Source organism: Drosophila busckii, chromosome 3R, assembly GCF_011750605.1.
Source record: "Drosophila busckii strain San Diego stock center, stock number 13000-0081.31 chromosome 3R, ASM1175060v1, whole genome shotgun sequence".
Lineage (NCBI taxonomy): Eukaryota > Metazoa > Arthropoda > Insecta > Diptera > Drosophilidae > Drosophila > Drosophila busckii.
In genome coordinates this window covers 21,241,389-21,263,767 of record NC_046607.1, presented here as the reverse complement: position 1 = coordinate 21,263,767, position 22,379 = coordinate 21,241,389, and the positions used below count along the sequence as shown (strand labels likewise).

Below are 22,379 nucleotides of genomic sequence, written 5' to 3'. Positions count from 1 at the left end.
TGCAAAAGAGACAACAGCACTCGCTCTTAGTGCAGTACACTGTCATCCAACCGAGTGTTATTCGCCTGCTGGTTCATTTGAATGATAAGCAATTCAAACTTCAGCTGTTGACATTCCACTTTGTTTTATTTAAATCAACAATGACAGCAGCGCAGCCTTCTTTAAATGTAGTGCTAGTGGACATAGAGGGCACCACAACCTCCATTAGCTTTGTTCACGATGTGCTTTTTCCATATGCCAAAGAAAATGTGCAACAATATCTACAAGAAACTTGGAACAGCGATGCCACCAAGGATATTGTTCAGGATTTGCAACAGACACCACAATTTGCAGAATGGCGAAGCACTCTGAATAGTTCTATGGACACAATAGATGAGCCTCTAATTACTGACTTTGTGCGTTATCTTATCGACAAAGACCTAAAGGTAACGCCGCTGAAAACGCTGCAGGGCTTAATCTGGGCCAGAGGTTATGCTGCTGGGCAGCTTAAGGGTCAGTAAGTTCTCGTTTGTCAGTCATATATACACAAATTTATAGGCTGCACTTTGTTTTAACAGTGTGTATGAGGATGTGCCTGCGGCATTTGAAGCTTGGCGTAACGCCGGACTCCGTGTGGCTGTCTACTCCAGCGGCAGCGTGGCCGCTCAAAAGCTTATCTTTCATCACAGCATAGCTGGCGACTTGCTTAGACACATAAGCGCGCACTTTGACACACACGTGGGCCACAAACAGCAAACGGAATCGTACACAAAGATAGCTGAAGCGCTGCAAGTGCCGCCCGAAAAAGTTATTTTCCTTACGGATGTGGCTGGCGGTGAGCATGCAGGTGTTTCTCTCTTAGCCGTGATGCTTACATAAAGATTTGTCTCTTGTAGAAGCTGATGCTGCGAGAGCTGCTGGAATGCAGACGAGGATACTACAACGTCCAGGCAACGCCGCCCTTAGCGAGGATCAAAAATCGACGTATCAACTAATTGAAGACTTTACGTCGTTGCAGACGCTGCAACTCTCATAGTCATGGGTATAAAACAAATTGTTATGCCAGGAATGTACATAATTAATTTGTAAACAAAAATCTCATGCCAAAAACAATTGTAAATTTGAACTAACATTGCACTAAAGAAAGGCGCGATCCATGCTGCATAGCTCATCGGCACTGTCATGCTCTGGATCAGGTGTCTGCTGTTCTGTTTCCCTGCGACGTGAGCTCGAGCGGTGAGACTGCCTTAAGCTAGAGCCATAAATCTTGCGCAACTGCTGCAGCTTGGAATCTGATTCAGCAGCGGCTGTGGCACAACGACTGCCGCTACACTTGGATCTGCGTGACTTGTGGCTGCGTTGTTGATTGCTTTCACAGGCATGCTGTAATCCCTCGCTGCCACAGCTGTGACTCAGTTTGCCTACCTCGGGACCCCAGAAGGTGGGTCCTTCTAGCAAAAGTGGTGCTGATTTTACGCGTTGCCGCATCATTTGCATATGCAGATCATATTGGCGTTCTTGCAACGCCTGCTCCGCCTTGCGTGTGGCCAGACGTATGGACAGCAGCGCCTTGTGGGATTCACTGTAATTGCCACAGATATTATTGCTTAGTTTTTTGGGATTAAGTTTCGCTTACTTGAGTGACAACGATTTCCATGCTGGCGTCTTGCGCACTTCCCAGTCAAACGCAGGCCTGGGATCATGATATGTGCAGTTGTTCTGCAGCTCCTTCACCTTTTTCCGTGAAACTTCAGCACGCAGTGTGGCCGCCAGATTGGGACGCGCCACTGGATGTTGAGGAGAGACACTAGCTGTTCGCTTTGGAAGCTGCTCTAGCTCAAAGATGCTGAGTAACTGGACTGGCTGCTCTTCTTCCGTCTTAGTCGCAGCTAATTTAACCTTTCTGGTACGACGTCTACGCAAGCGACTCGAACCGGAAGTTGCACTGCCACTACCACTGCGCTTGGAAGAAATCGATGGTGATTCAATGTTAATCTTGGGCACATCATTGCCATCCAGCGGTGCATCCTTTACAGAAAAATAGCTGCTTAATGAATGCTTTGGTAACTGGACGGCTGTTGGTGGCCTGGGCGTTGTCGCTGGCGTAGGCGTTGTTAGTCCCAGATCGTTGACACTGTAGCATCTACGCAGCAGTTCACGGCGGCATTTGGCACGTTCCGCGGTATGCATAGCAGGTGTTTTGGGCTGCGTGGCTGGTGTTTGCTTTGTGACGTTGGTAGTTTGTGTACCGCTGCTGCTGGTGGATTTGGGTCGTTCCCCTTTGCTCTTAAATTCCAGTTCAAAGTTCTTTAGCGAACGCTTAAAGTCAGCAACCTCTAGAGCAAAGTCCTCCTTAAAATTTTTGAGACGTCCCAAGTCTCGCAGGCACTTGTCGTACTCCTCGCTCAGGCACCTGGAGCTAGGCGTTATATCGGGCACAGCTGGACAATGAGTGGGTGGAGAAATTGGCAGTGGCAATGGTAATGGCATTATGCTAGGTGCCAAGCACTGCGACGATTGTTTCTTTTTCGCTTTCTTGCCTTTTCCATTTCTCTGCTTGCCCTTGCAGGAAGTGCTGCTGGCGCTGGCACTAGCACAACGCTCTTTTGGTTGAATTGTTGTTTGTGGGGTGGGCAGTGCGCGCAACTCCCGACTGGTGCTGCGCAGGCTTTCTAACGTTGAATAAAAGTCCGCCTTATGCAGATGCTTCACTTCACAGTAGTCTGCAAATACATGTTAATAAATATTATTTATTATTGATCACAAGCTCATTGACTTGCCAGGTATGCTGTCGTAGAATTTGGCCAGAGATCGTATGCCCGTCTGGCTGTTCCAAGACTGCTCCACTTCGGTGTCCACAGTTTTGGCGCGCGTTGCTTTCGTTGTTGTCCGCTTACCCATGCAGAGCTTAGGACGATTGTATGTTGGCGCTGGACAGTTGTTGCACGGATCTATGGGCACTTTGATGCAGGAATTCAACAGTGCGCGACCCGTATGAGTGCTCATTGCTTTAGAGTGAAAAATTGTGATGAATGGCAGAGCGCTTTATCAATATTTTGAAACTAGTTTGTTTGCGGGGCTACTGTTGCTAACGGTAACCGTGCAAGGCAATCCTTGTTTTTGTGCATTTCCGCTTTGACTAGCTCATCCGTAAGATTGTGTACTTGTTACTCTTGACTCTGGTTTTTGCGTAACTATTAAGTTTAGCTACAGTAATATATTAGGCACAGAATAAACATATATATACTTTCAAATGTTGCGGGGCTAAGCAAAATTGAATAAAGTGCTGTGTAATTCCAATTCCTAATTATTGTAGATGATACTCACGAGTTCCATTAACTTTTCGCGCTTGCGGCTCGTCTCATTGGTATGAGTTCGACTCAAATTGTATGAGTTGCAAGGCTTCTGCCGCTAAAGCGAGGGCAGCGCTGCTGCTGCGGCTTTGTTTCATGCATGCTTAAAATTGTTTTTGCTGTTAATGGAATAGGTTGTGCTTCCGCGCGAGTTAATTTAAGTGTAAAACGTAAATAAAGCGAAAACTAAAGGCGGCGCGAATAACGTTGCACAAAAAACAAATAGTTTCACCGTTATTGGTGTGAAATAGAAAATAACAAGTGTTTTGTTTGTTAATTCAGTAAAAATAAAACTCTAAACATGAAGCTGTTGGCAGCAACAGTTGCGCTCTTGTTGGCAATAATCCAAATCCAAACAGCTGTGTCTGATGAGCAGCAGGAGGTAAGTTATGAATCACAATATTTTTCTGGATAATTGCTTAACGCCGAGTTGTCTAATAGCTTTGAGGGTTGCGGCAGTTTTTAAGCTGAACAACAATTTAAAAGTTAAAACATTGCCTTGCTTGCTGTGGTAACAATGCCGACACACATACTTACGCATACGCAACGCAAACACACTTACATGAATACACGTTACATACACATACATACATAATACGCCATACTTATCGTTGTTGTTGTTTATATACCCCATTGCGCTATTAACTTTGATTAGTCAGCAAAAGAAAATTAAATGCATAAATAAAGCGAATTAAGCGAAAGAAAATAATACATGCATTAATATCCATTGTATTCATTGTTACATTATGTACAATGAGTTTGCATGTGTGCGTAGGCCTATTATCAACTAAGCAAGTGTGTTTTTGCTCTCTATTACTTTGTTCGCTGCATTTATACAGTCTGCAGTCAGCTGTTGTATTTACATACACAAGTACACATATTTATGCTTGTGTGTTTGTGTATGTTTGCATATCAGCTTTGACCGATAGCACAAACAAGCCGCCAATGCTGATTAGTACCTTTCCCATTATACATACATAAATAAATGGACTTTAAAAGCAAATTGCGTTTTAAAATTGCCATTGATGTGCAGTCAACTCACGGAATGATTTATATATAGCGGATTAGAAATCAATTTTTTGCTAACTGAAAGGTAAAAAGGCATGAATTAAAGCCCAAACAGAGTCATGCGCCAGCTAATTGAAACTTGTCCCCAGCAAATTAAAAAAGAAAAAAAGTGGATTTCAGATTAATGGCTATCAGGAGTTGGTGTGGGTGCATTCGTGTGGCTCAAGCCAAGCGTGCTCGGCCAACATAATCAATATCAATTAAATGGCTGAAAAAATAAATGAAGCATGTATTGCATAAAAACAAACGCCGCATATACATAAATAAACAAATTAAAATTATTTTATATTTGCATTCAATATAATTAAAACGTATGTATGTATATTTGCTCTTTCAGGTTCAGCTGAATATTTTATGCAATTAAAATAATACATTCACATTCATACAATTTGAATACAAATTTAAAGAAAACAGCTTAAACGAAGCATAGATACGCTTATGCTAAAATCCCTATTTTATTTAGTTCTAGGAAGCTTAACTAAGCTTCTGCACTCTATGCTTGAATAAGAAATGAAATTAAAAGTAGCAAATAAAAAAATGGCCAAATTTAAATCTAAAACTGATTTGAATATGCAAACAAACAAAACGAGCAATGCATAGAAAAATAAACTACAGATTTGCATAACTGTATAAAATGCGGAACTGTATGAATATCTATACACATACATATGTAAATATATACTACATATACTTTTAAAAAGCAGACAGACAAAAAGTTGCTGTCAAAATTGCAAACTAGTAGTTGAGAAGTAGAGCAACAACAATAATAGAAGCAAAAACAAAAAAAACAGCAAAGAATTAAACAGATGTATGACTGCTGAGATGCTGAGACTTAGAAATCATCGCTGGAGGCGGATTTATCTCCAGCTGTCGTCTCTGTATCTGTTTTTGTCATTTAGTAAATCACACTGCGAATGATTCACAATCAAATGAAATAAAATATAAAGAAATGCTCGCTCGCTCGATAATTTGCTCTGCAATTGTTCGGGGGTTTCTCTTGAATTCTATTTGCCTAGCTAGGCATTATGTAAATTAGATCGAAAAACACTATGCTCAAAAGCTCATTGTGTGATGTTGTGCTTGATTTGCCGCCTAATAGAAATGCCAATGGAAATTGCGTTATTGAACCCACTAAACGGCTCAGCATACAGCAGTTGCCCTAATGCCCAACACACACACAGCCACACACACGCACACCCACACAAAGTACAAATTAGCACCCAGGGGAGCAGGAAAGTCAAAGTTTATAATGAGCTTGCCATCGAACCCAACGGTCGACGCTATTGTAAAATGAACGAAAATGTGATTGGAAATTTAAACAGGCTTAAGTTGCCTCCATACAAAAGGCAAATGGCCACCCACCCCCTCACTACTTAAATAGCTTTCGGCCAGGTACTGTGCACCTGACGCATTCGGCTGAATAGTTGAATAGTTGGGGGGGGGGGGCCAGAACAATAGGCCAGCCCCCTGTTTTAGCCCAGTGTTTGCATAAATCAAATGCATAAACGCATCGAAAATTCGTTTGAATTATTAATTAGTCAGCAAAGAGTAAATAAATAATAATGCTTATGTCATGAGTTAAGCTCAAAAAGGCAATGTGCTGAAAATGATGCTAAGCAAGAAAAGTTTATAGCTTTAAATTAAAATGCATATACAACAATGTTAAATATTAAATGTAGCACATTCTTGTGTTTAAGCTGCTGCAATTGTTGGCCGAGTTGAAGAAAGAAGAAAGTGCTTGGCCAAGGTAAATGCGGCCATTAAAAGCGGCAACTACAACAAGCAATGAAAATGAAAAGAAACAAGCGTTTTGTATAAAAATGTGAGAGCTAAACGACTGTAAAACACGCGCTCATTCCACAAAGCGTAAGAGCAAAGGCAACACGACCTTGAAACAAAAGAGTCAACTTAGTGCTCCTCTGCCCCGCCCTCTGCCCCTGTAACTATCCCGCAGCTCTTCACAGCTTGAAGAAGCTGTTGACACTTTGCGTAATACCGGTTTTATTTTTTTGCTTGCCATATAAATAAACTTTTTGGGTTGCAGGCCTAAAGCCAAAACGCGTATTTGGTAAATATTAATAAACCCGCCAACAGTTGACAGCTCCCACTCTGTCTCTGCCTGTGTGTGTGTTTGTGTGTGTGTGGTTATTTATTTATAAGCCGGCAAAACGCTTTAATTAAACACTAATTAAAAACATCAGTTTTATAGCAGAACGAGTCGTTTGCAATTTGTTGGCCAGGTTACCTTTTTTTAACCCACACGCTCTTTCAACTCTTCGTACGTCAATTCAATTAAACTTTTATTTTGTGGCACAGCATTATTAATTCACAAAGTGCAATATTTATGGCTTCAAACAAAGTGCAGCAACAATTTGAAGCAGAGAATGCAAAAAAGTTTTAATTAAAAAAACGTAAATAAATTTGCAAAAAAGTTTATTAGTTTTGTCTGAGCTTAGAATAAATAAAAGTTGTTTTATTTATTACTGTATCATCATTTGTTTGTTACTACTACCTTGCAACTTGGCATTAATTTCTGCTGTGCGCTGATGCATAAAAGTGCATTAACTATGCCAGCCCAGGACTTAAGCCTGACTGGAGCTGAAGCTGTAGCTGAAGCTGGAACTGGTTGTGGCGTAAAGTTGGCTGCGCTTTTTGCATTAAGTTGCCAGGACAACCAATTGCTGGTGGGGTATGTCAACCACTGGGGGCTGGGGCTGGGGCTGGAGCTGGTTGGTTATTGCAGTGCCAACAGCGTTGCAATCTGTGAAGCTATCGTTTCATTTTCGTATGCTGGGTTTTTGGGTGAGGGGTGTTGCTTAAAGTGCCATAAAGTTTAATTGAAAAACAAGCTGCAAACAAGCAGCAGCAGCAGCAGCAGTGGTGGCAGCAACAAACTACAACAATGCCAAGACCCCAGCAAAGCCAACGGGTACCCAAAATCCACCCACACACACACACAAACACACACATAAGCAGCCCAAACATGAAGCTGCTGCTGCTGTTGTCGCTGGCTTGGCTACTGGCTTTGACTGCAGGCTGACTGATGATGACGCAACCGCGCTGTCAAAAGTTTTTCTTCAGCACTGCACATTTTTTTGCTGCGCACATTTTCTTTGGCTTTTCTTCGTTTTTTTAGTTTGTTTTTTGGCTTTTTGTCACGTTGCAGACAAACGTCAACGGCAATGAGGATGAACAGCCATAACCACCATAACGTCAACAAGCTTGTCTCGCTCGCTGCTGCAATCTCAGCTTGAGCTCCCCCTCCGCGCATCTCTCTTTTTGTTCATTCGCTGCTTTTATTTGTGAATTATTCAGCGTCTGGTCCGCTTGCTGCTATTTGCTCTCGTCTGGCTTTCAGTAGCTGCAGCTCATCATTTATCGATGAGCTGTGCCAAGCTCAGCTTTTGTGCCACTCCCAAAAAAAACTGAATAAAATAAAAAATAAATAAAACCAGTTCAGTGCGTTGCGGCTTGCTTCAGAGCTTGCATTAATTAGTTTTTGTGGGCAGCCGAAAGCGCAGTGAAGCGCTCCGATCGACTCGATTGGCCAACACCAAGTTGCAACCCCAAATGCCCTCCATCCTCCTCCTCCTCCCTTTGGCTGCTCAAAGCCGCAATGCAATTGCAATTATGCCGAGTTCATTAGGCCGCTCTGGCGAAGCGTTGAGCACTCTGGGCCGCTTAATGTGGCAACAATTTAAATATCATTTTGTAATTTGATTAATGAATTTCAGTTTTTTAAAGAAATTATTGCAAAACTATCGACTGATAATTATGTTGCAAAGGCAAAGCTTAACTAAATATATGTAAAATAATAATACAATATTCATGCTAACCACACTATCAATATATATATGCTAACAGCTTTAAAATGTATTAACAAAACAGAAAAAAAGGAAAGCATTTCAAATAAATTTCATTTCAATCAACTAAATTTGTTGCCCATTGACTTTGGTTGAATTGTTTTGTGGTTTTGTTGTTGTTACAAAGACAAACAATTTAAAACCTTATCGAAGCAAACACCTTGGGCCACACACACACACACATGCATACACATACACACACACGCTTGCTTCACACTAATCCCGCTATTCGAAACGAATAGCTAAACTTTTTCTATCTGTGTGTCTCTCTCTCCTTATATGTGTTCTTTGCTTTTTGTTTTTGTCTCTTCTTATCACACACACACACACACACATACACATAAACAAACAGACCACAGAGAGCGCAGCTGAGGCGATCTCCGAGCCGCCAATTAAACTCGTCCATGTGCTGAATCCAGGCGAGCGCGAATTCCTCTCACCCAATCTAATTGGCGTGCAGAACATTGCGATGACCTTTCTCCCACTCTCGTTTAACTTTGTCAATATTATTGATGCCTTCCGTGAGATTGTCAACGGTGTGCGCTATGAGATTCACCTGAACGCTGTGGATACAAAGGCCAAGGATGCGGACACCATTTGCCGTCTGGTCATACTCGAGAAGCCCTGGCTGACCACCCAATGGGGCGACAGATATCGCGAGCTGGTCAACTCCAACTGCAGCGATGCCGCCGACAATGCACTCACCCCCGCCGATGCCGAAGAGCGCGGCAAGGCGCTCAACGAGAAATATGTGAGTAACACTATCTTCAATGGCGGGCAGCGCAACGAGCTGAGCGACAACGAAATGGCGAACTTGGAGAAACAAATTCTCAGCACGTTGCCTGCTAAGCGACGTGTCAATAACTCCGCCGTCAGCAGCAGCAGCAACAGCGATAGCCATAATATCATAGCTAGCTCCAGCGCCAGCGTCAGCTCCAGTGCGCAAGTAGCGCCAACTAATGAGCCCACAACGTCAATTAGCGTTGATGAGTCTGCAGCTACGGCTGCTGTAGTTGACACAAAGGTGCAAGCGGAAGGTGGTGAGGGTGAGGGTGAGGGGGATGCCGAGGGTGAAGCCAACACCACAATTGTGCCCACACCGGAGCTAAATGATAATGAGAAACGCTGGTTAGATGATATCCTATCGGTGGGTGCGTATAATTTCGAAAAGACCATTGAACAGCAACGCACGGGCATGGAACAGCAAAAACAAAGGGATGACGAGCCAAAGGAGCAGCAGCAACAGGAGGGAGAACAGGAGGAGCAGGAGCAGGTGCAGCAAGAGGCAACAACAGCAGCAGCAACAGCATCATAATCATTATGAATCTGAATATTATTATCATACGCCCAGTGCGCACACACACACACACACACTCCACTCTCACACACACACAAACACACACACACACACATTGTTTATGCCTTATATATACTCTCCTATATATTTACTCGTAAAGTAAATGCGAACAATAAAAAGAAAATGTTATTTAATTGAATTTATTTAAGCTGCTCGTTTTTCTCACCTGCTCACACACACACACACACACGCCCCCACACACACACACACACGCACAGCAGCTGGCTCTTGAGTTCCAGCTAAGCCAACTGGCAGCAACTGCCAACATTCCTCTGTTTGCCCACTTAACCTGCACCCCGGCCAGCGCCTGTAGCAAGCAAGGACCTCCCCCCAGAGCACTTATTTCACCTTAATAATCAAATGAGTTTCCGCTTTCAAATTACGGCCGCAATCTGTTTAACCCGGCTCTGGCTCCGCATCTCTGTCTATATAACTTGCTAAGAAGGCCCCTCAAGTGCGCGCGTATGTGTGTGTCTCTCTGTGTGTGTGAACGAGGTGCGAGATGTCGACAGCACACAAATGCAAAAGTGCTCTCATTATCCTGGGCTCTGCTCTACTTTCGTCACCCTCATAGGGGAGCGTCTGCCTCAAGCGCACAGTGGATCAAAAGCAAGAGATCGACTGTCAGACAGACAGACAAACGAACGAACAAGACAAGTTGCTATGGCTTTAAGCTGGTTTAAAAACAGTTTAAATTATCATAAATTTGCAATCGAACTGGCAAGGACTCTCATGTGTCAATGCATTTCATGCTCCATTTGCCAGATGAAAATCAGCAAAGTGTTGCAGCGCACAAGCATTTAGACTTATTGAAATGGCAGCATTAGAGCGGAGCTAATCAGGACACGTGCTACATGCGTGAGAACTAATAATAATATATATCTAAGGGCTTAAACGATCTTTGTCTAATTTGACAACGTTTGACATCGCCAGTTCAATTCCTGCCTGGATGCATCTGTTTTTTTAATTATACACACGTCGCTGCCATTACATTTCATTTCGTACTGTTGTCATTGCATACTTCAACACACCTGACTGCGTTCGAGATCCTGCTGCTGTTCCTGCTCCAACTCCACTCTCGTTGCTGTGCTTCATCAATTACACGCGCACGCAGTTGTGGCAAAGCCAGGCATTTAGGCCCGCCCGGCTCTGCCCACGTGCAGTCAGAGAGCAATCCGGCGTACGAATTTCCAGCCAAAATGTTTGGTTTAATTGGTTTTGTGCTCGGCATTGTTTGGCTTATATGTCTGTATGTATGTATGTATGTCTGGCTATATGTATTGCTATATGTCTTTTTAGTCATGTTTTTGTTGTTAACTCGCATCTGTGGTGCGACGGCAGTGGCTAAGTGGATTGGTTTGGCATTGTCTCTATATGCACTGAGCGCAATGAATTGCTATTCAAATCAATAGCAGCTGAAATTATTTTAAGACTTAAATTATATATATGATATATTAATGTTATGTTAAGAATTCATTCAACTCTTCAATTTAGATATATTTGAGTCAATTCTTTGACTTCTTTTGTTTTAACTGAAACTTTAATATTTGAGCTATGTTTGCAACTTTTTTCCAATAGATAGTACCAACTTTATAGTTAATGCTCTTTATGGATTTAAGCCATACAACATTTATTTTTTGCAGTGTACATTTATATGACTGTTTGATGCAAGTTGTATAGAGTTTTTTTTTTGTCTTGTGGCACTGTCGATGTTTCATTTGCATTTAAATGTAATTTATGTATGTGCCTCAGCTCCGAGCTCCGAGCTCTGCTCTGCTCTGCTCTTGTCTCTCACTATATTAATTAAACGCATCAGAACATATATACATACAAATGTATATCCCTGGCTAATTAGGAACACACTTATCGATTTGCCAGTTGTTGTGAAGCAGGCGTAGATTTTAGCTTAATAGTTTGGCATTTGGGTACGAACTTTGCTCAGTTGGGGCAATAGTCGAGCGGCGCTCATTTCAATATACAAAATATTATTTTATTTTCTATATGTTTTCCATGAGCTTATTCCTTTTACAAATCCTGCGAGCATAACGTCATTTAACGCGAACGAGTTTAACTTTTGGCTAGCAATTCTTAAATTAAAGTATAGCTGTTGACAATTTTGGCAATATGAAACCATCTGGGCTGATGCTGCGCCTGCGGCAAATCTGGATACTCTCCGCTTGTCTGCGCAATGAGGCGGCCCTATCAGCGGCCATGCTGGTGTTCCAGCGGCATGAGCAGCACGTGGATCGCGCTGAGCAAGAGCAGAAGCAAGCGGCCGAGGTGGGACTGGTGGGCGTCGACTCGCAGGGCAAGCTGCGTGTAGTGCGCGTGCTGGATGACTATGTGGTGCCCGCCGAGTGTGGCTTCTAACAGAGTTTATTTGCAAAGAGTTTGCCATTTGTGGAATCTTAAACTGTAGAAAATTCGAATAAATCGTAATACACTTAGACAGTTTGTTGACAGTTTTATCTTATGGGCTTTCGCTTCTTGTTGCAGCTGAGCCGCAGCAGACGCAGCTCCAATGCGGTACCCGTGGGCGGCGCCAAGCGCTTCGACGCGCAGCAGGCGAAGATTCAACTGCAGCGTACGCTAGACAAACTCACCGAGGGCGAGGTCGGACCCCACTACAGGTAGAGTTGAGCATAGATATGGTCTCCCACTTGGCTTCATATGAGCTCTCATCTTTGCAGAATTGCCGAAGTCTACTCGGCATCGCGTCAGGTTGTCTCCGGCACACTGACGCGCATCGACGCGGATCTGATTGATAGCAAGGAGAAGCAGCATCGTTGCATTGTGGAAATATGGGCGCAGCCGTGGCTGGAGCATGGCCACGATATAACCTTCAAGTGCCGCAATCAGCCGACGGTGCATGCGCGGCACAGTCGCTCCGTGGAGTGGGCGGAGAAGAAGGCACACAAGAAGCATTCGCATCACACGCTCAGCAAGGTGGAGCACTTGTTCCACAAGTTCCAGCTGAAGCACAAGCGTCACTATGCCAACAGCATGGAGCATCAGATGCGCCTGCGCATTTTCCGCCAGAGTCTGCGCACCATTGAGGAGCTGAATGCCAATGAGATGGGCAGTGCCAAGTACGGCATTACCGAGTTTGCCGACATGACCAGCACGGAGTACAAGGAGCACGCTGGACTCTGGCAGCGCTCGGAGCAGCAGCCCACTGGTGGTGAGCCGGCCGTAGTGCCTGCCTATGCGGGTGCCATGCCCAAGGAGTTTGACTGGCGTCAGAAGAATGCGGTGACACATGTGAAGAACCAAGGATCCTGCGGCTCCTGTTGGGCATTCAGCGTTACAGGCAACATTGAAGGTCTCTACGCGGTGAAGACGGGTGAGCTGCAGGAATTCTCCGAGCAGGAGCTGCTCGATTGCGACTCCACCGACAGCGCTTGCAATGGTGGACTCATGGACAATGCCTACAAGTGAGTCAACCACAATTTACACCAAAAGTTTATACTTACGTTTGCTTTTTACAGAGCCATCAAGGATATTGGCGGTCTGGAGTACGAGGCGGAGTATCCGTATAAGGGCAAGAAGCAGCAGTGCACCTTCAACAAGACGCTCTCGCATGTGCAGGTGGCGAGCTTTGTGGATCTGCCCAAGGGCAATGAGACTGCCATGCAGGAGTGGCTGCTGACCAATGGACCAATCTCTATAGGTAAGCAGCAGTATGCATAGGCAGGAGAAATCTTTAAACAACTATTTTTGTTTTAGGTATCAATGCCAATGCTATGCAGTTCTATCGTGGCGGCGTCTCGCATCCTTGGTCACCGCTCTGCAACAAGAAGAATCTGGATCATGGCGTGCTAATCGTTGGCTATGGCGTATCCGACTACCCCAACTTCCACAAGACACTGCCCTACTGGATTGTGAAGAACTCGTGGGGACCACGCTGGGGCGAACAGGGCTACTATCGCGTCTATCGCGGCGACAACACCTGCGGCGTCAGTGAGATGGCCACCTCAGCTGTGCTGGCCTAAGCAAGCTTTAGTCTAGCCATATACACATGCATACATACATATATACAACTATATACAGCGTAGTCTATGTTTATGTTTGAGCTAAAACGCACATTAACTCGCTAAGGCTTGCAGCTGCTCTTCGTTCTCCTCTTTGTGTTTCTTTCTTTCTTCGCTAAGGCAACGATTAACGATTAACTCAACATTTCGATTTGTTTTCCCCCCTGTCTACAATATAATCAATCATATACAAATAAAACCATACATACACACATATATATATATATATACATATGTATATTTAAATAAATTTAAACGACAAATTGTATAAACTCAATAATTTTCATATTCACTGAGCTTGATAAGCAGCAGACGCAGCTTTCTAGCCTCGAGTCCGATAGTCAGCGGCTCCTCTGGCGCCTGCTCCGCTGCCGTATATATATTGGCCGGCGTGTATAGCCCGTAGGCCTCGCAGGACTTGAGAAAGTTGAGCACCTCCTGCACTGCTGGATAGGGCAAGATAATGTTCTGCTTGGCCATGCCAGTGAGCAGGCCAAGCATGCAGCGCTTCACATGCAGCCAGGTGTCCGCATAGAGACGCGCACCGGAGCCGCCTTCCAAGGCGTGCGCAATGCGCGATAGGCCAAACTCGTAGTTGGACTTGGCGCAGTACAAGGTGCCCACGACCAGATTGACAATGCATAAGTGATGATACTGCTTGCCCTGATTGCCCTTCTGCTCCTCGGCGTTCTCCACCTTGCGCATGAGCTCTTCGGCCTCCTCGTTCTGAAAGGTCATGATGTAGCTAACGCACAGATTGGCCAGCACAGCAGCGGACACGGACATAATCTGCAAGCATAAATATTTATATTTGTAAGCTTCAAGTGTGTCAAGTGTCGAGCACCCACATCATCCGCATGCTGGCGCACTATGGGCTCATAGAAAGCCGCCGCCTCCTTGTACTTGTCCTGCATGAAGAGCACATGTCCCGCATTCAGACGCCACACCGAGCAGATGGCATTCTCCGAGCAGAACTCAGCGCTCGAGCGGAACTCACGCTCTGCGCCCAGAAAGTCATCCTCTCGCCAGGCAATCCAAGCGCGTGCCATCACCACAGGCAGATATCTAAACATGCATACACTTTAGTTGATAAAGCAGTGGGATGACTTGTACTTACAGCTCCAGTGCCTGCTCGTAATCCTTGAGTGCATCACGTAGAGCCTGCTGTTCGCTGGTGGCTCTCACCTCCTGCACACGTGCGGCCAAGCTGCGCAGTTTACCCGCCAGACTGGAGGCCAGCGTGTTGAGTTTCTTCTCGGCCAACTCGGAGCTGGTCTGAGCTGTGATGAGCGCATCCAGCAGCTCGTATAGATACTGCGATAGATACTTGTAGGTGAGATCTGTGTGCTCAGCTAGAATATCAGCTGCGGTTTCATACAGCTCATGCTTGCAGCAGGTCAGCAAGATGTTGGCAAAGGTCTCCTTGGGACAGGCGGGTGCGCCCAGCGCCAGCAGAAAGGCCAATTTGCGTAGTCCCGCCACGGGACCCTGTGCGTCCGTTAGCGCCATGTTGTGCAGCGTTACCGGATCCAGTTCGCTCTCGGCACGTGGTGGCAAATCAAGCAAAGCATCGCGTGCCGCCTCCATATTGCCGTCTTGGTACTCCAGCGCAGCCTTCAGATTAAGCGCTTGTGTAATGCCGGATAGCGCCATCGTAATGGGATTGCCCACGCTGCGTGCGCTGCCATCGGTGTCGACCTGTGCGCCTATACCCAGCTCCGGATGGTTGCGCATGCCGCGCTCCACAATCTCTGCGGTATAGTCCAAAGCCTGGGCGCGCTGCTTGCGCTGAAAGTGCGCCAAGGCCACATTGTAAGCCACCAGCGGATTAAAGCCGCCCACCTGCAATGCAGACTGAAAACGCTGCACCGCCGTCTCATGCTGATCCGCCTGATACAACAAGCAGCCCTCATCATTGAATGTTTCCGGCGTGCCTGGCGTGCGCTGATTCAACAAACTCTGTGCGCCCGCGTAGTCCTCGCTGGAGTAGAGAATGGCGCTCTGCAGCTGCAGGCAATGCTCACGCAGTTCCGTCTCCTTGTCGCCAATTTGCTTCAGCACGCGCAACGCCTCCGAAAAGATGCCAGCTTGGTAAAGCGACTGCGCATAGTAGAATCTAACAGGCAATTGAGTTAGTCAACTCTTGGCTAAGCGCCAGTCGTTACCCACCTGTACTTGGGCTCTGTGGGCACCAGTTGACAGAGCTGCTCATAGCAGCTGGCCGCCTCCTCGTACTTCTGTGCATGATAGTAGCAATGTCCCAGAGTGGAGAGACCCGCTCGCGTATTTGCCGCCTCGCCAAAGTTCACAATGCACTCGATGACATCCTCATAGCGCTTGTCCTTGATCTTGATTAAGCTTGATTAGGAAAATAGCTTGAGCAGCTGTTGGCCTACTTACCAGATTGTATATGGTGCGTGTAACATGCCCTTCACGTAAAATAATTCCTTGATGCAACATTGTCAAGCCGATTGGGAATTAATGAAAATTTCTAGCCAGGATTTGCTTTGGCTACTGCTGGTGTTGTCGTCATGGTTACCACCGTTATTACTTGCGGCAGCCTTGACAACGTTAAACTGAAGCAACAGTTGTTCAAAGGCAGCCACAGTGGAACAACAAAACAGTGTGTACATAAGTATGTTTGTATGCATATTTTTGTTCAGTCCAGTGTGCATGCGTTCAATATGCTAATTAGATTTGGACCAGGGCCGCCGTGCCAATGAAGCCATACCAGCTGCTGCAATTGCTGGAACGGCAGCAACCCGTTGAAGCTCAGTAGCTGCTGGCAACGCATTGGATGCAGTTAGGGCAATGGCAATGGATGACTATGACGATGACAGTAGGTGAACTAACTAACGATTTGGAGTACATTTTCTCTAAGCAATGCCGTAACCGTTGCAGGGAGCAGCGTGGGCATAACCACTGCACATATTGAGAATCAACAGCATCAGCAGCATCATGGGCATGGCCACCAGCAGGGGCAGTTCAGTAGTGGCGCTGTCAAGGTGGGCGGCTGGCGTTACGAAGATGCGAGTCGCTACATTGGTGAGTGGAACCAACTTGGTCAGAAGCATGGTATAGGCCATCTGCAATTAGCTGATGGCACTCGTTACGACGGCCAATTTCAAGAGGGTCTAAGCCAGGGCCTGGGCTGTCTCTGGTTTCCTGATGGCGCCAAGTAAGTCGGCTCACGCCAAAAACAAAAAAAAACAAATTAATTAAATAAATAATTATTTACTTTGGCTAGATACGAGGGTGAATTCCATCAGGGCTGGTTTCATGGAAACGGCATCTTTTGGCGCTCTGATGGCATGAAATACGAGGGTGAGTTTCGTGGTGGCAAAATCTGGGGAATGGGACTGTTAACCTTTCAGGACTTTACTCATGGATTTCCGCGCAACGAAGGCTTCTTTCAGGACTGCCGCTTCATGCGCAAACGTCGCTGCCCGGAGGTAGTGCAACGAGCCCAAAAATGTGCACTCTTGGCACGTTCTCAAAGCGATCATCCTTACTAAATAGCAGTTTTTCAATAAATAAATAACCTAAATGTTTGTTACAAGCTTTTGAATATCAAGGTAATCCATGATATTGTATATAGAATTAAAGCATAATATTCCTAGTCAATATGCCAGATGAAATAATTATAACAAGTGGCTCATACGGCGTAGTCAGAAGACAGCGTTATTGGGAAGTTCGCAAGGACCAATGGACTAAGCATCAGCAGTGTCGTTTACACCGAAAAGAACCGAAACGCACCCCATTGGGATGGGTTAAAATCATTCTATACTATATAGTACTATATGCGTTAATTACGGCTATGATTCTGATAAATATCCAATGGACGTTTAAGATGATTAAACCAGGTGAGATCAAGACAACAAGTCTGTCCAGTGTACCAGGCTTTTATAAAGGCAATGTGAAATACATACGATATAGAGAATATATGAGGAGTGACATACGCAGACATACTGAGAAAATAGAAGGATTTATCAAAAAGCTTGGTGTTAATGTGTCGCGCCACTTAAGAGAATGCAATTTTGATAATAATTGGGGTTACACGACCGCCTCACCATGCATATTGTTAAAACTGAACTACGCTATTAACTTTACGGTTGAGACATACAATAGCGCTATTACTGTTCCCAAAGAAATGCCTGATGAACTTTACGATTTTATTCTGGAGATTCCCGAGGAGTATCGCAGGAATCGTATTTGGGTATCATGTACTTATATGGACCCCAAGATTGAGGAAAAAGCCAAGGTTAATTATATCCCTCACAGGTATTATGAAGCAGACGGTTTATTCGCCGAAACTGATGAGTTTTACTTATATGAAAACTTAACACGCGTCAATGTCACTGAGAATCCCAATTATCGTCGTTTAATTGGCGTTCAGTTCGAAAACTTTCCAGTAAATGAAGATGTTTACATTGAATGCCGTGTTTGGGGAAAAAACATTCCTATAGAGTTAGCCACAACAGTATTTGCACTACACTTGGTTAAAATAGTAATTCCTTCTAATTATGAACCTGAGTGAAATAAAAAATAGCACATCTGTGTTACTATTATATTTATTGTCATTCGAAATTTCCATTTTGAATTTCGGTTTTTTCTCTGTTAGTATATATTTTGTAAAGCAGATTTTTTCAGTATAAATTTGATATAATGCCGCAAGATATAGTTGTACCAGCCGGAGCGTACAAGCTTCGTAAACAATTTCGACATGAGGAAACCGTGCGCAGAAAGAAAGATATACCTTGGTCGAAAAAAATATTAAATTTGGAGAAGCATCAATTATTCGGACGGACAGCCTGGGCTTGGTTTAGAATAGTTGCGTTCTACATGGTTTTATATATAATTATAGCATGCATACTCTTGTTTTGGATTCTGATATTAATATATGCTATTATAAATGGTGATGAGCCAAAATGGAAAAAGGAATTCCCTGGACTTTCAATAATTCCACGCAAGTTAAGCACTTTCAATTACTATTCAGACATTTTAGATGAGGTTTATCCAATTGCCGACCAAATAGATGATTTTCTAAACAAATTAAAAGGATATAAAGACGATATAGACTTTGTTAAGTGCAACGAAGACAAGTTATGGGGCTACCACGCAAAAACTCCATGTTTTTTTGTTAAATTAAATTATATTATTGGCTTCGAGGCAAGAACTTACGATAATGTTTCTGACATACCAAATAGTGCTCCAGACGAATTGAAAGAACATTTTAAGAAACATGAAGGAGATACAGAAGGAAAGATTTGGTTGACGTGCAATAATAAAGATTGGGAGAAACCTACATTCACTTACTACCCGACTCCCTATTATGACACTGATACGGGACTGAGAGGCGTCGATCGTATTATTGCCGTACAGCTTAAAGATATGCCCATCGATGATTATATGGGAATTGTTTGCAAGGTGTGGGCCAAGAATATTCCGATTGACACCCAAGTTAGTGGACATGGTCAGGCCGTTTTTAAAATTAATATGAAAGTAAAAAAGATATCTGTAACTTCAACAACGAAAAAGCCATGATAATTGCTCCCAGTAGTCGTCACAAGAGATTTACAAAAATAATTTAAATTGTGGCGGTTTTTTTCATGAAAGTGAATACATATAGTGAAACTTTTTAATGTTAATTGTTACTTTTGCAAGTGTTACTTATCGAGAAAAAGTTATCGAATAGCAAGTGCTATCAATCGTGCAAAAGATTTCGCAAAAAAAAGTAAATTGAAATATTAATTTTACTTTGTCAACAGCGCACACGTGGACATGGCCGGCGAAGATTTGATTGCCCAGTTCCAACAGCTCGGCATGAGCGAGCAAAAGGCCAAGGAAACCCTAAAGAATGTAAATGTCACCCGAAACTTGCAATTGGCGCTGACGCAGACTAAATTGCCGCTCGCTGAAGGCGCTGGCATGCTGCTCTATCATATGGCCACCAAACTGAAGCCACAAGCAGCTGAGCATATGCCGCTGCTGGTGAAGTACATAGCGGATCGAAAGCTGGACAACACTCAGCGTGTGGATGCAGCTTTAGAATATGTGCTTCGTTGCGTTCAGAAAAAGAACAGCAGTCTTGATGTGGCCGAACTGGAGCGTGAATGCGGCGTTGGTGTTGTGGTCACACCCGAGGAGATTGAACGTGTTGTACAGCAAAAGATTAAGGGCACCTATAAGGAAATATTGCTCCAGCAGCGTTATCACTTTAATGCGTTCAAAATCTTGCAGGAGGTGCGCAGTGAGCTCAAATGGGCTGACGCCAAGTCGCTTAAGGCAGCCATCGATGTGGAGATATTTGATCTACTCGGGCCAAAAACTGAGGCTGACTCAAAGCCTTTGCCCAAGCAGAATGACAAGCAGACCAAGGGAAAGGAAAACGTTAAACCGGTGCTCAATGCGCCTACTACAGATGCAGCTGCAGAAGCTACTGATGGCGCTAATACCATTGCTGAGCTGATGAAGACCAAGGTGCATTTCCATGCACCAGGGGAGAACTACAAAACCGATGGATATGTGGTCACAGATCATACAGAGCGGCTACTCAAGGAACACTTGCAGCGTACTGGCGGACGTGTGCAGACGCGTTTCCCACCAGAGCCCAATGGCATTTTACACATCGGTCATGCAAAGGCTATTAATATAAATTTCGGCTATGCTGCTGCCCAGAACGGTATCTGTTATTTGCGCTACGACGACACCAATCCAGAGAAGGAGGAAGAGAAGTTCTTTGTTGGCATACGCGACATGGTCGAGTGGCTGGGCTACAAGCCATACAAGGTGACGCACTCCTCTGACAACTTCCAGCAGCTCTACGAATGGGCTGTAGTGCTCATACGCAAAGGCTTGGCCTATGTTTGCCACCAGAAGGCCGAGGAGCTCAAGGGCTTTAATCCACCGCCAAGTCCATGGCGTGAACGACCCGTTGAGGAATCTCTACAGCTATTTGAGGACATGAAGCGTGGCAAGATCGATGAGGGCGCTGCTACGCTGCGTCTAAAACTAACACTTGAGGAGGGAAAAGTCGATCCGGTGGCATATCGCATTAAGTTCATAGCGCATCATCGCACTGGCTCTGCCTGGTGCATCTATCCAACCTATGACTACACGCACTGCCTCTGTGACTCTATAGAACAAATCACGCACTCGCTCTGTACAAAGGAGTTTCAGTCACGTCGCTCCTCCTATTACTGGCTCTGCAATGCCCTGGACATCTACTGCCCGGTGCAGTGGGAGTACGGTCGTCTGAACATGAACTACGCTCTGGTTTCTAAACGCAAGATAGGCAAACTTATCACAGAGCGTATCGTTCACGATTGGGATGATCCACGTCTATTTACCCTAACGGCGCTGCGTCGTCGCGGCTTTCCAGCGGAGGCTATCAATAATTTCTGCGCACAAATGGGCGTTACTGGTGCGCAGATCTCTGTGGATCCAGCTATGCTAGAGGCAGCGGTTAGAGATGTTCTCAACGTGAGCGCACCACGACGACTGGTGGTGCTCCAACCGCTTAAGGTGACCATTAGCAACTTTCCCCATGCCAAGGCAGTTGAACTGCAAGTACCGGACTTCCCGCAAAACCCAGGACAAGGTACGCACCAGATAACCCTGGATCGTGTAGTCTACATAGAGCATAGCGATTTTAAATTGGATCCCGAGAAGGGCTACCGACGTCTGTCACCACAGCAGTCGGTTGGCTTGCGACATGCTGGTCTCGTGATCAGCGTCGAACAAGTTGTGCGCGATACGTCCACTGGCGAAGTGACAGAACTCGTCTGTCGCTGTGAGCTTGCAGAGCAAGCTGAGAAGCCAAAGGCGTTTGTCCAGTGGGTGTCGCAGCCCATTGAGCTGGAGGTGCGTCTCTATGAACAGCTCTTCAAGCACAAAAATCCCGAGGATCCCAATGAAGTTCCTGGAGGTTTTCTTAGCGACATTGCCGAGAACACCATGTCCGTCTTACGTGCTTATGCAGATCGCGCCCTGAGCTGCGTTAAAGCATACGACAAGTTCCAATTCGAGCGCATTGGTTTCTTCTCAGTTGATCCAGACACAACTGCAAAGCAAATTGTGTTCAATCGCACCGTGGGCCTCAAAGAGGACTCGGGTAAAAAGTAATATTTCTTTTTATGTGCACATAGATACGCACAAAATAAATTTGATTTATAAAGCCTGCATTTATTTCTTGCCTTCAACCATTATTATGTGATAACCAAATTTCGTTTTAATCGGTGGATCTGTGTAAACGGGATTGTTGACAGTAGAGATAGGCAGTGCAAAGGCTGCGTCCTGGAAGGGTCCAACCATCGCGCCACGTATTTGCCAACCCAAATCGCCACCCTGTCGTGCCTTGTCTTCACTGTAGGCTGTCGCCACCTCAGGAAACTTTTGTCCAGCCTTCAATTTCTCCATAGCTTCCATAATCTTGCTCTGCTTCTCACAGAGTATGTGTCGCACCTTAACCGCATTGCCACCTTTCTTTTCCTTACCGGCTCCTAAAAACCAAACACAAATACCTGTTATTTACGGCATAATTAAATTGTGGCGCTACACACCTTTGTCTTCGGCTGCCGGCTTTTTGCCACCGCCACCTTTCGCATCCTTTCCACCTTTTGTATCTTTTTTAGGCGGCATGCTGAATTATTTTTAATAGGATATTCTAAAAATTATACATATGTTTTTTAGTGCTCGATAGCTTATCGGCAATAAGGCTGCTAGAGTG

General features: G+C 44.9%; 9 protein-coding genes across 10 annotated transcripts; 6 read left to right on the top strand and 3 right to left on the bottom strand.

Annotated features, from left to right (window-relative positions):
* Positions 1-77: 77 nt before the first annotated feature.
* LOC108601938 (enolase-phosphatase E1) lies at positions 78-1,092 on the top strand. Its single transcript, XM_017989915.1, has 3 exons — positions 78-496; positions 558-814; positions 876-1,092. The coding sequence occupies exons 1-3, from the start codon at positions 141-143 to the stop codon at positions 1,013-1,015; spliced, it is 753 nt and encodes a 250-aa protein (XP_017845404.1). The 5' UTR covers positions 78-140; the 3' UTR covers positions 1,016-1,092.
* Positions 1,032-3,068, bottom strand: LOC108601937. Its single transcript, XM_017989914.1, has 3 exons — positions 2,760-3,068; positions 1,616-2,702; positions 1,032-1,561 (listed from the first exon to the last, which is right to left on the bottom strand). The coding sequence occupies exons 1-3, from the start codon at positions 2,983-2,985 to the stop codon at positions 1,117-1,119; spliced, it is 1,758 nt and encodes a 585-aa protein (XP_017845403.1). The 5' UTR covers positions 2,986-3,068; the 3' UTR covers positions 1,032-1,116.
* A 376-nt stretch (positions 3,069-3,444) lies between these two features.
* LOC108603714 (putative cysteine proteinase CG12163) lies at positions 3,445-13,876 on the top strand. 2 transcript variants are annotated; one of them, XM_017992754.1, is made up of 6 exons: positions 3,445-3,714; positions 8,616-9,014; positions 12,117-12,250; positions 12,311-13,054; positions 13,109-13,290; positions 13,347-13,876. In XM_017992754.1, exons 1-6 carry the CDS (start codon positions 3,634-3,636, stop codon positions 13,610-13,612), a joined length of 1,806 nt encoding a protein of 601 aa, XP_017848243.1. In that variant the 5' UTR covers positions 3,445-3,633; the 3' UTR covers positions 13,613-13,876. The 2 variants fall into 2 exon arrangements, with proteins under 2 accessions (XP_017848243.1, XP_017848244.1); XM_017992755.1 differs by lacking the exon at positions 8,616-9,014 and having other exon boundaries at positions 3,447-3,714.
* On the top strand, positions 11,538-12,067 carry LOC108603715. Its single transcript, XM_017992756.1, has one exon. The coding sequence runs from the start codon at positions 11,745-11,747 to the stop codon at positions 11,988-11,990; it is 246 nt and encodes an 81-aa protein (XP_017848245.1). The 5' UTR covers positions 11,538-11,744; the 3' UTR covers positions 11,991-12,067.
* Positions 13,877-13,921: 45 nt separating the features above from the next.
* LOC108602865 (tetratricopeptide repeat protein 30 homolog) lies at positions 13,922-16,321 on the bottom strand. The gene is made up of 5 exons (XM_017991153.1): positions 16,052-16,321; positions 15,821-15,999; positions 14,769-15,767; positions 14,500-14,716; positions 13,922-14,440 (listed from the first exon to the last, which is right to left on the bottom strand). Exons 1-5 carry the CDS (start codon positions 16,109-16,111, stop codon positions 13,925-13,927), a joined length of 1,971 nt encoding a protein of 656 aa, XP_017846642.1. The 5' UTR covers positions 16,112-16,321; the 3' UTR covers positions 13,922-13,924.
* Positions 16,322-16,404: 83 nt separating this feature from the next.
* On the top strand, positions 16,405-17,214 carry LOC108602871 (MORN repeat-containing protein 4 homolog). The gene is made up of 3 exons (XM_017991159.1): positions 16,405-16,490; positions 16,553-16,829; positions 16,899-17,214. The coding sequence occupies exons 1-3, from the start codon at positions 16,463-16,465 to the stop codon at positions 17,164-17,166; spliced, it is 573 nt and encodes a 190-aa protein (XP_017846648.1). The 5' UTR covers positions 16,405-16,462; the 3' UTR covers positions 17,167-17,214.
* A 1,037-nt stretch (positions 17,215-18,251) lies between these two features.
* LOC108602870 (sodium/potassium-transporting ATPase subunit beta-1) lies at positions 18,252-19,220 on the top strand. The gene has a single exon (XM_017991158.1). It carries the CDS (start codon positions 18,317-18,319, stop codon positions 19,193-19,195), a length of 879 nt encoding a protein of 292 aa, XP_017846647.1. The 5' UTR covers positions 18,252-18,316; the 3' UTR covers positions 19,196-19,220.
* Positions 19,221-19,343: 123 nt separating this feature from the next.
* LOC108602864 (probable glutamine--tRNA ligase) lies at positions 19,344-21,832 on the top strand. Its single transcript, XM_017991152.1, has one exon. It carries the CDS (start codon positions 19,433-19,435, stop codon positions 21,773-21,775), a length of 2,343 nt encoding a protein of 780 aa, XP_017846641.1. The 5' UTR covers positions 19,344-19,432; the 3' UTR covers positions 21,776-21,832.
* On the bottom strand, positions 21,815-22,351 carry LOC108602873 (peptidyl-prolyl cis-trans isomerase NIMA-interacting 4). Its single transcript, XM_017991162.1, has 2 exons — positions 22,213-22,351; positions 21,815-22,152 (listed from the first exon to the last, which is right to left on the bottom strand). The coding sequence occupies exons 1-2, from the start codon at positions 22,289-22,291 to the stop codon at positions 21,836-21,838; spliced, it is 396 nt and encodes a 131-aa protein (XP_017846651.1). The 5' UTR covers positions 22,292-22,351; the 3' UTR covers positions 21,815-21,835.
* Between the last annotated feature and the right edge of the window lie 28 nt (positions 22,352-22,379).